General features: G+C 38.5%; 1 protein-coding gene across 1 annotated transcript in view; it reads right to left on the bottom strand.

Moving 5' to 3' along the window:
* patj (PATJ crumbs cell polarity complex component) overlaps positions 1-15827 on the bottom strand; it is a 259683-nt gene that overhangs the window by 34027 nt on the left and 209829 nt on the right. The window contains 1 exon segment of the mRNA XM_030132683.1: positions 9597-9688. Coding sequence (XP_029988543.1) covers positions 9597-9688 — 92 coding nt within the window.

Raw genomic sequence — 15827 nt, 5'->3', positions numbered from 1 at the left:
TTTGGGTGGTTTTAGGGTTGTTTTAGATGGTCTTTGGGTGGGTTTAGGGTTGTTTTAGGATGGTCTTTGGGTGGGTTTAAGGTTGTTTTTAGATGGTCTTTGGGTGGGTTTAAGGTTGTTTTAGGATGGTCTTTGGGTGGGTTTAAGGTTGTTTTTAGATGGTCTTTGGGTGGTTTTAGGGTTGTTTTAGATGGTCTTTGGGTGGGTTTAAGGTTGTTTTTAGATGGTCTTTGGGTGGTTTTAGGGTTGTTTTAGGATGGTCTTTGGGTGGGTTTAAGGTTGTTTTTAGATGGTCTTTGGGTGGTTTTAGGGTTGTCTTAGGATGGTTTTTGGGTGGTTTTTGCATTGTTTCTGGGTGGTTTTTGGGTTGTTTCTTTGTGCACCTGTGACACGTCTTACTGATAAGATCTTTAAGAACTCACATTCAGTCACAGCTCACACCACTGAGTGATCATCGGCCTCTTATCTGGGGCTTCTGCTGCCAACCTTCAACAAAGTTGGCAAGTGCAAAATCAGGCCTAAAATCAGTGGCTGTAATTACTGATTAATGTCAGAACGGATCAAAAGGCTGAAGATTAAAATTGTGACATGCAGCTGTGACCATCAGAGCCTTTAATCATCTCTGTTTTATGTTTTTGTGCTAATATTCTGTCATTTATTCTGCTGTTTTTTCTTCAATGCAGGTGAAAAAACAGCTGTTTCTCTCGCAAATGAAAACAGGAGATAAAAATATGACCAATGTCCCTTTGACTTTGGAAAAACAGCACTTTCCTCCCATGCACCATGGTCGTGGAATAATCTTCAAAAAACTGTAAAACTACATACATTCATTTCTGTTAATGATTTTAAAAGTATCATGGAGAATGCAGTGAAAGAGTAACGTCACTGTTTTTCTTGATGCTATTATGGTTGAATAGTTAGCGTGTTTTATTGTTGATTGTGCATCATGTATGTGTTTTATGTTGTTTGGACTTCGTATGGCTGATACCTTGGACAGGTCTCCCTTGCAAAAGAGATTCCAAATCTCAATGGGACTTTCTGGTTAAATAAAGGTAAAATACAATTTTTCAATGAGAAATTCATCCGGAATCGTGGGGCTTGAATCCAAATATGAAGGTGGGACTAAGAAACGGCAAGTAAGCCAATCACAGATAAGAAAGACATGTAGCTTTTGTCAGAGAAACTTAAGAATACAGGCTGTAATCTGTAATTCAGTCCTTATTTCTGAATCAAGTAAACAACCGACAACAGTTGTACAGAGATTTGCGGACTTGGAACTGACTTTGACTCGCGAAAAAAAGAAGTCGGTGCGTTTGATGCATTGTGAAACACCCGCCCCCCCAGACTTGTAATTGGTTCAATATAGAATAGATGGTGCATATTTCACATGGACTGGGACAATTCCAGACTGTTTTCTCAGTATTGAATACACTGATTAAACCAGATGGATGGAACAGCTACTGTATTTCAGTGTCATGTTCTATCTAGAATCAGTACCAAGCTGAATGTGTGAGGTTGTTCAGGTTCTGTCTCTGTGTTCCAGTCCTGTGGTTCTGGACGCACATCAATCTAACAATAGAAGTGGGCGGGACTTTCACTGGAGGAGAACTCAACTCATCCAATCAAAGTCCATATATGACTTCTATCAGTGATCAATAGGAACTGTATTGATATCTGGAACCATTTATATGTTATAAACCATCAAAATATAAACCATTAGAAGTAAAGACACGTTTGTAATAATTAAACAATTTGTCAAAAATCAAAAATTTGAAAACTGTGAACACACTTTGTAGACGTTGTCTCAAGGAAGTTACATATACAATGTGAAATGAATCTGACCAGTAGTTGCATCAGAGAAGATGTTTGAAGAAATTGTTGATGAAGACGATAAAGACAGACAATGACAAAGACAACGATGAAGATGATGAAGATGATGACAAAGATGATGAAGACAATGAAGGCAAACACGACAATGACAAGGATGATGATGACAAAGACAATGAAGATGACAAAAATGATGAAGATGATGACGGAGATGACAAAGACGACGATGACAAAGACGATGAAGATGATGACAAAGACGATGACGAAGACAACAACAGCAAAGATGACAACAACGATGAAGCCAACGATAACTAAGACGAAGACAACGATGGAAACTAAGATAACAAAGACGACAAAGATGATGATGACAACGACAACAACAAAGATTAGGACAATGATGAAGTAAATTAAGATGATTAAGAAGACAATGAAGAAGACAACAAAGACAATGATGACAAAGATGATGAAGATGACTACAATAACGATGAAGCCACCAACGACTAAAACGAAGACAACGATGGCAACTAAGATGACGAAGATGATGAAGACATCAAAGATGACAACAACAACAAAGATGACGACAACGATGACGTCGATTAAGATGACGATTAAGAAGATGATGAAGATGGTACAGACAACGATAACAAAGATGATGAAGATGACGACAACAACAATGAAGACAACGACGACTAAGATGAAGACAACGGTGGAGACTAAGATGATGAAGAGGATGAAGACAACATAGATGACAACAACAACAACAATGATTACGACAACAATGAAGTCGATTAAGAAGAAGATGAAGAAAAGAAAGAAGACGATTAATTCAACGATGACAAAGATGATGAAGATGACGGCGGACACAGCCCCTTCACAGCTGTTCATGGGGCGGAGTAGCGGTGGTCGTCGGTTTCGTGTGGACTTTAAATCCTCTCTGACAGATCGGATAAACCGGGCCCGGCGTCGGAGGCTTTGGTCTTAATGAGGCCGGTGGAATAGACTCTACACCTGCTCGCTTCAAAGCTGCAAATCAATCCGACCACAGACAGCTCATTTCTGCAGCCGAGGAGGAGGAGGAGGAGGAGGAGGAGGAGGAGGAGGAGGAGGAGGAGGAGGAGGAGGAGGGTTTAATCTCGGTCGTCCTCGCTCCTCTGGGCTCTCGACGTGAGGGCCCGTCTCCTTCTGCTGCCTTTCATCAGCTACAAATTCAGCGTCGTCTTTGAGCGGTGGCTTTGTGACGCCGAGACAACGCTTCCCCTCAGATCAGACGGCAGGTTTTAATTTGGACTTTGAAGTGTCCGGAAGCTGCCGTCGCCTCCCTGTGAGTCAGACATGACTCAACATAAGAGCTTTTAGTGGATATTAGATCGACTGCACATGCCTCCGTCTCCTGGCACCTTCAACAGTGTCTTCCACATCTCATTGCAATTTCATGTTCACTTTTCACCTGCACAGAATTCCTCTATAATAACATTTAATATGGATGAAAAAGTGAAGCCAAGTTCACTGACTTAACCCATAAACACACAGCACTACCTTTTATGGCCTAATAAATGCTTCTCTCTATTTAACCTTTCTTAAGTGATTTACCACCGTTTATTATAATATTATCCACTGTGCAACTCGAAGCAAAAAGATGACACTGCAATCACCAAAGACGATTTTAACTGGAATAAATTAACACTAAAACATTAAATATATTAACGGTTGCACTTTCTCTACCACAGATCATTATTTTGGTGTTAACACTTCAAGAGCTAAAACTATTTAGTGGTGATGTCCAAATAAATTTTTCTCTACATTTAACCTTTTCCCAAGTGGTTTATCATCATTTACTCTAATATTATCCTCTGTATTTTCTGTTTTTCAGTATAAATCATGTATTTTCCTATATTAGATTCACTGATTATGTATATGTTCATAAAAGCTCAGAGTAAATTCATTGGTTATTATATCAAAACAGAACAAACTGAAGAAAATGTGAGTTTTGAGGCCAAATATATCATTAATGAAGATAAACCCAGCGTGTCCATCCACTGTTATTGATAATAATAATAATGGATTAGATTTCTATGGTGTTTTCTGTGAACACATACTCAAAGTGCGTACAGTGGATCCATTATTCATTCTCTCTCACATTCTCCCTCTGGTGGAGGTAAACTACATCTGTATCCACAGCTGTCCTGGGGGGGGGGGGGGGGTACTGGACTACAACCCCCAGTCCAGTACCGGTCTGTGGATCATTTGGTACCGGGCTGCAAAGAAAAAAAAATTGTGGTTAATATTAAAGCAAATTTTTTCCATTCGTTTTGCGGAGATTTTATTTTGAAAAGCGACCGTTTCCGACCTCGCCTCACAACCACTAGACTCTGGTGCTATCTCATGAATCAGTAGAAACACAAGCTAAAGAAATGAGTGAAAAACAAAATTCACTGGAGAACTTTTCCGGGAAGAAACGAGAAAACGATGGGTCTGCAGAAGGGTCACAGACTGCAAACAGAAAGCTGCATTTAGAAGGAAATCTCCTGATTCCTGCCTCAGTTCCAGGTTCATCAGGTCCAACAAGCGCCTCCAAACTGCTGCGACACATCCATCCATATTTGAGACAACTCCAAACCTCTGAGCATTCTGGATTACAGTCAAAGCAGAATATGAGGATATCGCCACTAAAGCCCTGAAAGTCCTTCTTCTGTTTCCAACCTCATACCTGTGTGTGTCTGGGTTTTCTGAGATGACAGTTCCACTAGTAGACTGGATCTACAGAACACACCTGGACTGTGTGTCTCCATCAGCCCCAGATGAGACTGTCTAGTTCCAGTTAAACCAGTCCAGGGTTCCACTGGTTCTGCATTAGAGTGAGTTGAGATTCTACTGTAGAATCATTATAATTGTCTGATCTACAGTGGAAGTGTTTCAGATCACATGCTCTGAACTGACAGTTTTCATGAATGAAAGCGGTCCATGGTACAAAAAAGGTTGGGGACCACTGTTGTAGAAGATGACTGTTTCCATGGTAACAATTGTGGTGGGAAAATCTGTCAGTTGAAAACTCAAAAGTCAAAACTGGTCTTTCGTGTGAGTTTATTGCTTCCCGCAGGAACAACTTCCCCCGAACGAGTCATAGGAGAGAGTAAGTGAGAATGGAGCGGTAGGCATTACATACAGAAGAAGGTCAGACAATGAAAAAAGCTAGATTACAGTCTGCTGCCATGTGTCCATTCATGGTACCGCCTCCACTCCACTCCACTCAGCCTTTTTGCATTTCCATTACAAAAAAGGACCTGGAATCTGGTACCTGGTACTAGTTTTTTGGTCTCACCTCCGCCGAGGTTCCAGGATTGGGGACCAGATACTAAAGGTGACACTGTGTAAACACTGCAGACCTCTGATTGGTCAGCGTCATCTCTGTGACCCGCCCTTTTACAGTAAACAGATGCAGAAGTTGACAGTAAATACAGCGGTAGGTGAATCCACATGATGACAGCCCACAAAACTACACTGTGATCGGTCGAGGAGATTCAGCCTTTGGTGGCTGACGTAAAAATTCAGCATGAGTTTGATGAGACAACACGCAGCGAGAGGGTTTATCAGCAACTGTGAGCAGACGACACAGAAGTAATGCGCCACATCGCTATGACGACCAGGTACTGTAAAGTGGGTAGTATCCTGGAATGGAAACGGTCCGGAATAGGACCTGGTACCAGAGTCGAGTTGAGCCGAGCAGGTTCCATGTAGTGGAAACGCAGCATTAGTCAGCTGACAAGTGGTCAAACATCATGAGGTAATCAAGGGTTCTGTGGGAGGGGTCAGGGAGGGCTCACAGCCCATCGTATGGGGGGTGATTTGGTCCAGATAGTGTAGAAGGTTCTGTGTGTTGTGACTGTCTGAGTACAAGAAAAGCAGAGGTTTGAAGTTAGTTAAGAATTAGACAAGTGATGTAAGTTACCCAAGTTAGATAGGATTTACACAAGTGGGTCAGATAGGAATTACATGAGTGATATGGTTTCGACAGTTACCCAAGTGATATCATTTTGTCATTACACTGCGGAGCCTCTGACAGTCCAGTGGGTCATGTCTGATTGGTAGGATTATTGGATCAGCAGGTATTAAACAGTTTAGATCACTAGATGGTTTTGGTCGTCAGTGATTTTTTGGGTCTTTAAGGGTTAAAATCTGCGTTGTTCGTCCTTGAGCCGCACAGTGAATTAAATTTACAGACACACTGCCATGGCCGTCGCCTCAGCCTGAAGGGAATGAACATGCATGAGCCTGTTTATTTACATATCGAGCGGCGATGTCAGAGCGGATCAGAGGCGATCGCTCAAGACGCATCCCAACATCAGGTGAAGACAGGCGCTAAAAAAAGGAAAGAAAGAAAAAAAAAAAAGACAGGCGCTTCTACAGACGAATGCTTACGTCCAGTATCTGAGGCCTGGAAATGTGAACATCCAGTCTGGGCTCGGGGAGGCAGGAGCCAAACAGTTAGAGAAATTCAATTAAATGTGGAGATAACAGCCTCTCCTGAAGACATTCACAGTGTGTAAAGAATATCAAACCGCAGTGAGAGATGACTTGAAGGCATCGCGTTCTAATCCAAACCACCAGGACTGCACATCCTTTACTGTTCACAGGTTCCAGCTACTGTTTAGACCAGGGCTTTCCAACCTTTTTTGGCTCGTGACCCCATTTTAACGTCACAAACCTGTGGTGACCCCAGACATTTTTTGCTAACATTAATTTGTTTTTGATCATGTAATACTTTGCTACACTATGTTGCAAATAAATGTTAATTTTAGATGACATTTAGTCTATATAATCCTACTATAATGGACATTCTGTGTCCGACACGTGTCCTGATGTTGCACCATGGGAGGGCGCTATCATACAATGGCACCATGAGTACAACGCCGCTAGTGTATATAAAGCATCTTTTTGGTGTCTGCTTCTCAGTTTCTCTTCCATGTCTTAGCGGGGCTTCTTTCCATTCTCTGTTCGGTTCGGTTTTCTGACTGCGACTGCGTCCGGGCAGGTTGAAGCGTAGTAACACACGTGGTCACATGATCAGGTCAATCAAGACATGCCCTCTCAGATATTATATCCTGCATTTTATCTGAACTAGATATTTATTAGGAAAAGTGTGTGGTGTTTTAATTATAATGAAATATATATTGAGTCATTAAAAATATTTCTTAGTAAATTTTTTTTTTATCAATTACTAGAAATTTTAAGCAAGCCCATTTGAATTCCACCCCAATGTTGGAAAACACTGGTTTAAACCATGGGTGTCAAACACAAGGCCCGTGGGCCAAAACTGGCCACCACACGGTCCAATCCGGTTTCCACAAGATGGATTTGAGAAATGCACAAATTACACTCAAATATTCATCAACTGTCAAATTCATTTAAATTCAGGTTCCACATACAGAACACTATGATCTAAAGTGGGTCTGACCTGTAAAATACCAACATAATTACCTATAAATAATGACAACTCCAAACTTTTCTCTTTCTTTTAGTAAAAAACCGTGACATTACATGAAAATGTTTGCATTTACAAACTATCCTTTCATTAAAAATGAGTAACATGAAAAAATATGAACAACTTGAAATGTTTTAAGAAAAATAAGTACAAATTTAACAATATTCTGCCTGATATTAAATATTTTGTGTATTTGTAGATTCACTATGACTTGTAAGTTGTACATGTGTAAATGATAAACTGAGACAGAATATTGTTAAAATTGCATTTATTTCTATTAAGAAATTTCAGGTTGTTCATGTTATTCACATTTTTTAAAGGATAGTTTGTAGATGTAAACATTTTCATCATGTCATTTGACTTTCTTCACTCGAAAACAGAAAAGCGTGGAGTTGTATGGAGGACTGAACCTGCTATATTGAAAAATACAAATAGAAATCTAAAAATGGGCTGACAAATTAATTTCCCTATCCTTTATTTATCTATTTTGTCCTCGTTTATATTTTATAGGTTATTATGTTAGTATTTTACAGGTTGGACCCACTTTAGATCATATTGTTCTGTAAGTGGAACTTGAATTAAAATCACTTTGACAGCTCTGCTTTAGGCGGCCGGTTTTGGTCCGGAGGCCGTATGTTTGACCCCCCCCCGGCTCTAAGGTGTGATTTTCATTTCTTCGTCATCCTCTGTGCTCCCGTTCTCAGCTCCACCTCAGTCTGCTGCTGCTCTGACCCACTTTCAGCCCCGGGATCAATACAGTTTCACTTAATCGAATCCCCAGAATCGCTTAAAATAAAGCCGGAGGAGCCACAGGGGGACGGAGATGGAGTCGGAGCTGGAGTTAACACGGCGTTCCCTGTGAAAAAGGCCGCCCGCATGTCTGTATTTCCACCCAAACGGGAAGCTTTTGACCAAATAAAAGTGGAATCCGTGCAGGAGGAAGCTGACGTCGGTAGCGCCGGCGGCTCGGCCACATTCAGGTCAAACACAATAATAACAGAAAAGGAGTTTGGTTTAATAAACACGTCACGTCCTCCTCTGCACCTGCCTTCAACACTCAGATCCTGGAACATCCTTCTGCCTTTTCTACCCGTTTCACATTTAATTTACACCATATGGACAAAAGTATGTGGACACCTTAAATTCAGCTGTTTCTTGGGATACAAACAATAATGACATAATATAGTTTTATACTGGAATAAATATCATTGCATTGGTTAGTTTGGTTTAAATTGATATCTGTGTTTCCACAATGCCTCAGAGATTTTTTTTTCAAGGGTTCATATTTGTCTAATCCCACTTTTCTTAGTCTGTGCTTCATTTCTTTGTGTATTTGGACCCTAATAGTTCAGACAGTTTGAATTTGAACCCTCCAGCTGCTGCTAAACTATTTTTATATTCATTTGGGCAAAAATCCAGTGGATTTCTACAGCCTGTTTGAATTCCTGCTTAATTTGTTACGTTTTATAACTAGTTCCATCACAACATTTGCTCATATCAGGTCCAGATTTCTGACCAACATTTCTCCAGGTCCACATAACTGTTTGTCAGCAGTAGCAGTTGGAGTAAAAACTGAAAATATGTCCAAACTTTGAGCCGATGACCTAAAATGTTCAGTTGTTGGTTGAACAGGACAGAGCAGCATAGCCAATAACCTGGAGGGGGCGGGGCCTGAAGTGTCTCCTGTGCATTTAAAGGGCCAGCGCTCCACACCACCTTTGTGGTGTCATTAGTCAGAAATAGTGTTGCAGATGGACCTGTGGAGCTGAATGAATGAAGAATTCAGAGCCAAGCAGAGCATTTACAGTTTATGGAGACCACAGGGACATGAGGGAAAAGGAAGAATTGTATTTTAAAAATAAAAAATTCACTCCTTTAATGTTTCTCAACATTGATTTGGATTTTTTATGTTTTTATCCATGACTATGATTTTAAATGTTCTTCCTCTATATTTCTGAAAATATTTGGTAAATGGACTGAACTTCTATAGCCCATGTTCTCCACCTTCATGGTGCCCAAAGCGCTTTACAATTCCTCACATTCACCCATTCACACACACACACTCATACACCAGTATTTTTCGTGGTTTGACAGAAAAAATTAGAACGCTGCTAAAAGTAATACAAATCTTCCATCTCTCTCTCACTGACTGCACTCTGCTGCTGTCTGCTCCGCCCACTTCCACCCCTCCCCCTCAGCCAATGCAGACTCTACCCTCAAGACATGTGGGTTCTGTCAACAGTACAAATGGTTGTGAATCTGCCTGACGGTGGGTCCGGTTCAGTCCTACCTGAGCAGGATCAGCTTCACCTTGGCGGCAGCGCTCTTAATGATGGCCGAAGCGTTTTGGTGGCTCCGCCCATAAAGGATCTGGTTGTTGATCTGACACAGAAACAGACAAAAAAGAAAAGTTTTCATTGAGATGAACGATATATATGTTCCATACAGAGATGAACTTTAACACTAGAAAAAGAACAGAATAGAAAAGAATAGAATAGAAAAGAAAAGAAAAGAAAAGAAAAGACTAGACTAGACTAGACTAGAATAGAATAGTCTTAGACTAGACTAGACTAGAATAGAACAGAATAATAATAATAATAATAATACATCAGTTTCATATAGCGCTTTTCTAAGTACTCAAAGACGCTTTACAAAAAACAACCAAGGGACAAACATACGTCCAACGGGTAAACAGATACAAAGTTAATGTTAAATGGTAATCGAAGAACAAATACAGAGACAAATACTGATAAAAGAAAAACACACAAAAGAAGGTACGTGAGAGTGGAGGAGGTTGAGCAGATGGTCAGTTTTTGAATGATGATCTGAAGAGGTGGGATTTGAGTTGGCTTTGGAATGGGGTGAGTGTGTCGGAGTTCCGGATAGAATAGAATAGAATAGAATAGAATAGAATAGAATAGTGTTAGACTAGACTAGACTAGACTAGACTAGAATAGAATAGTGTTAGACTAGACTAGACTAGACTAGACTAGAATAGAATAGAATAGAATAGAATAGAATAGTGTTAGACTAGACTAGACTAGACTAGACTAGAATAGAATAGAATAGTGTTAGACTAGACTAGACTAGACTAGACTAGACTAGAATAGAATAGTGTTAGACTAGACTAGAATAGAATAGTGTTAGACTAGACTAGACTAGACTAGACTAGAATAGAATAGAATAGAATAGAATAGAATAGAATAGAATAGTGTTAGACTAGACTAGACTAGACTAGACTAGAATAGAATAGAATAGAATAGTGTTAGACTAGACTAGACTAGACTAGACTAGAATAGAATAGAATAGTGTTAGACTAGACTAGACTAGACTAGACTAGAATAGAATAGTGTTAGACTAGACTAGAATAGAATAGTGTTAGACTAGACTAGACTAGACTAGAATAGAATAGAATAGAATAGTGTTAGACTAGACTAGACTAGACTAGACTAGAATAGAATAGTGTTAGACTAGACTAGACTAGACTAGACTAGACTAGAATAGAATAGAATAGAAAAGAATAGAACAGAATAGAACAGAATAGAATAGAAAAGAATAGAAAAGAATATAATAGAATAGAACAGAACACAACAGAATAGAACAGAATAGAATAGACTAGAATAGACTAGAATAGAATAGAATAGAATAGAATAGACAAGACTAGAATAGAATAGAATAGAATAGAATAGAAAACAATAGAAAAGAAAAGAATAGAATAGAATAGAATAGTGTTAGACTAGACTAGAATAGAATAGAATAGAATAGTGTTAGACTAGACTAGACTAGACTAGACTAGAATAGAATAGAATAGAATAGAATAGAATAGAATAGAAAAGAATAGAACAGAACAGAACAGAATAGAATAGAAAAGAATAGAAAAGAATATAATAGAATAGAATAGAACAGAACACAACAGAATAGAATAGAATAGAATAGAATAGAATAGAATAGAATAGACTAGACTAGACTAGAATAGAATAGACAAGACTAGAATAGAATAGAAAACAATAGAAAAGAAAAGAATAGAAAAGAATAGAATAGAACAGAATAGAAAAGAAAAGAAAAGAATAGAATAGAATAAAATAGAACAGAACAGAATAGAAAAGAATAGAATAGAAAATAATAGAATAGAATAGAATAGAATAGAACAGAATAGAATAGAATAGAAAAGAATAGAATAGAATAGAATAGAACAGAATAGAATAGAATAGAATAGAACAGAACAGAATAGAATAGACTAGAATAGACTAGACTAGACTAGAATAGAATAGACTAGACAAGACTAGACAAGACTAGACTAGAATAGACTAGAATAGAATAGAATAGAATAGAATAGAATGCTGTTTGTCATTCTACTGAATGTACCGCAGAAGGAGAGCTTCTTCTTTTTCAGTGCGAACAGGTCATTATAAATAAAATACGAGGAGAAAAATAGATACAAGATAAGCTCCTACAGGACAGTGTAATTAACTGTATATGAAGATAATAAAGGAAAAAAACTGAGAAAACAAAAAATGTAAAAATGTATTGTGCAGGAAGGTTGAATATTTACAGAATAATTCATCCAAATCAGGGGTTTTAGTTCAAGGGCCACATTCAGCTGAAAATGATCTCAAATGGGCCGGACCAGTAAAACAATAACTAAAAAAAAGTACAATTACATGATGAAAATGTTTACGTCTACATCCACTTTAGACCCTATTGGTGTAAATGTGGAACCTGAAATGAGAGGATTTGGACACCACTGATTGTTAATATCTTCAGGGTCATTTTGGACCCTTTGGGGGGCCAGTTTTGGTCCACAGGCCGCATGTTTGAGCCCTGTGGTCTAAACAGTTACTGATCCCACTCATGGTTCATCTGTGAGGACTGTTGTATTTGATCAGTGCTTTATGTGCAGACACTGGACCAATACGCAGCTCTGAGCGTCCTCTTATTAAACCAGTCGCTGCTGTATGGTCGTGTGGGTGAAAATCATCTGTGATTAAAAACAGCTTCTTGAATTTGCAGATTTTTTTTCCAAATGCAGCTCCCTGGTGGAATGTATGGAATAAGTGACTGCAAATGAGTTCTTAGCCTCTTAGTCCCATTCAAGCCTGAAGACGAACAGCTGCACTGCCAATTATGGGGTTCATACCAAGATAATAAAAACCTTAGATGTACAAGTGTTAGATAATTTATCTTGTTTAAAGAGTTAATTTGTTATTTTAAGTGTTCATACATCTGTACACATGCTTATTTCTACATTTAACAATTTTAACCCATAAAGACCCAGTGCTACATTTACAGCACTTCCTAAATGAATTTTCTCTATATTTAACCTTTCTTATGTGATTTGTCGCCATTTATTGCAATATTATCCTCTTTATTTTGTGTTTTTCCTGTGAAAATCATGCATGTTCCTACATTTAATTCACTGATCATGTAGGTATTTATAAAAGCTCAGATTAAAGTTGAGGGTTATTATATCAAAAACAGAAAACTGAAGAAAAGTGACTTTTTCAGCAAAGATAACTGGATAACTGAACATAACCCCAGTGTGTCCATCCACTGTCAGTGATCCAACTCCATGGGTTTGACTGGGGAATCAATGCTGTACAAGATGACAGTGTTTCCACAGTAACTACGGAGCCTCTGAACGTCCAAATATGGTCATATCTGATGACCATGAAAAGATGAAGAACTGTATTTGACACCAATTATTTACATGGATTAATAGGCTTAATGGATCAACAGGTATTCATTATTTTTCCTCAGATTTAGTGTTTTTATCTTGTTTTTAGACACCTTTTTCTGCAGTGTGTGTTAGAAAATATCTGTGGAATATCTATGGAAAAAAAAAAAAGAAAGCCTGTAATAGAAGAGGAAGAACCAGGATCGTGCAGTAAACCCACATATTCATGACCGTCCTTCAGTAAAGTATGGAAGTATTTTCAGTTATTGTGCAGTAAATGGTCCCTGTCTGTGGTTTTACCATCATACTTAATGTTATGGGTAGGGCTGGCCAAGTTAACGCGTTGTTACTGCATTTATTAAATGACACCGACAATTTTTTCTCTCTCCCGTTAATGCGGTTTTATTCTAACTCCTATTCTTCTGCTTGTGTCCGTGTAGCGATTAGCTGCAGATAGACAACAGGTTTACCAAGAAAAGACGGACGCCCAAAACTTGTGTCCAGATCTGTTCCTGTAGACTCACTGTAAAACTGACACATACAAACTAAATCTGTCTGAGTTCTGTTCACTGCTGCAGTACATTTACATGACATTAGACATTTAAATGAATAGGAAAAAGATCGCTAGCTCAATGCTAACTTGAATGGGAAAATCCATAGACATGCGAACGATTAGCATTTACAGATTAATTTAAGATTTACAACCTCTTTTTATCCAGAAACAAAGGTTCACATCAGAGATATTTGATACTATTCATTCTGACAACAACTGAACAGAAAATACTCACAGACAAACGTTTTTGGGGCCATACAAACAGAGTGAAAGAAACGTGTCTGTTAGCTCCTTCTTATGTCTGAACTGACTACGGGAACACCGCAAGGACAAAACATACGTTAGTGACACTTATTCCCACCACTAGAGGGCCCCCTTTGTTTACTTTGAACAACTGAACATCACATATTATTGGGCTTATTAGTATTAGTACTGATTAGTGGGACTAAGACTCCTGTCAATCACTGACAAGTGGAAATAAACATGTGTGGACATAAACATGTGTAACAGTAGCGGTCTGTTCCATGGACATTTTCATTTAAATGTCTTCAGATGGTGGGGGGGAGAAGGACACAGGTGTTTGGAAGCACTGACATGTGCAATTATTTTTATCAGCGGAGTACTGCAGTCTGAAATATCACTGAAAGGAAATACACACTGTTGATACCGGCAACCCCCCCCAATATAACTATGTGATTAATCGTGATTAATCGAAGAAATCGACATGATTAATTGCAATTAAAAATTGTAATTGCTGCCCAGCACGAGTTATGGTTTTATTTTCCTGATGCATTCATGTTCTGTTGGACATTTTATCGCCCATTTGATCAAAGTGACTCCAGTTCATTCTGCTCGTCTTTGTAACTGTTTTATTCTGTGGTTCAGTTCTGTCTGAGAGACTAAACTCTGGGCAAAGTCTGACATTGGCCTGTCAGTCTGGGTTATTTTCAGTATTTCTCTCTGGATCAAAGTCATTTTAGTTCAGATTCCACATTCAGACCAAGGTCATCTCAGGTGGGTCAGACCACTAACATAATAACACTCTCAACCTTTTCTCTTCATTTTTGTGTATGTGTCAGAGCGTTCCTGCCTCTGAGTATGGACAGTGCACACACACACACACACACACACACACACACACACACTTCCCTGCGTCGTTTTGGTTTTTTTGCGTCGCTCATAAGCATCAGCAGACTTCATCTTGATGCCATTTCCCATAGTTCGTACGAGGGTGCACAATCTACAGTTCTACACACCAGTGTGTACACACCAAGGTTATCATCGTTAACGAAAACGAACAAAATGACCAAAATTAGAATTATAAAAACATTTTCATTAACTGAAATAAATAAAAACTATAATTAAAAGAAAAAAACCATAACTAACTGAAACTGTATTGTGTGTTTACTAAACTAACTAAAAATAGATAAAAATTCTGGATCAAATTCCCTTGGTTTTGGTCTTTGTCAATGTCAGATTGATGTTCAATGGATTTCTTTGTCTCTCTCAGTTTTCTGTGCTGTCTCCATACGACACTTTTTGCTCCGTCACTTGTGTTCACTTGTGGTTTCCAGTCGTCTTCTGGTCCCCACTCTACCTGGAAACATGGAGACTAAAGCAGCAGAGTCCTGTCTGGGATTGATTTGAATAGGAGCACAGAGAAGAAGAGAAAAGAGACCACTGAACTACAACTGAACTACAACTGAACTACAACTGAACTACAACTGAACTACAACTAAACTACAACTGAACTACAACTAAACTACAACTGAACTACAACTGAACTACAACTGAACTACAACTAAACTACAACTGAACTACAACTGAACTACAACTGAACTACAACTAAACTACAACTGAACTACAACTGAACTACAACTGAACTAAACTACAACTGAACTACAACTGAACTACAACTAAACTACAACTAAACTACAATTGAACTACAACTGAACTACAACTGAACTACAACTAAACTACAACTAAACTACAATTGAACTACAACTGAACTACAACTAAACTACAACTGAACTACAACTGAACTACAACTGAACTACAAATGAACTACAACTAAACTACAACTAAACTACAACTGAACTACAACTGAACTACAACTGAACTACAACTGAACTACAAATGAACTACAACTAAACTACAACTGAACTACAACTGAACTACAACTGAACTACAAATGAACTACAACTAAACTACAACTAAACTACAACTGAACTACAACTGAACTACAACTGAACTACAACTGAACTACAACTAAACTACAACTGAACTACAACTAA

The sequence above is a fragment of the Sphaeramia orbicularis genome, chromosome 4 (genome assembly GCF_902148855.1).
Source record: "Sphaeramia orbicularis chromosome 4, fSphaOr1.1, whole genome shotgun sequence".
In the NCBI taxonomy this organism is placed as follows: Eukaryota; Metazoa; Chordata; class Actinopteri; order Kurtiformes; family Apogonidae; genus Sphaeramia; species Sphaeramia orbicularis.
Note: the sequence above shows the minus strand (reverse complement) of the source record. Positions and strands in the feature narration are given on the sequence as shown.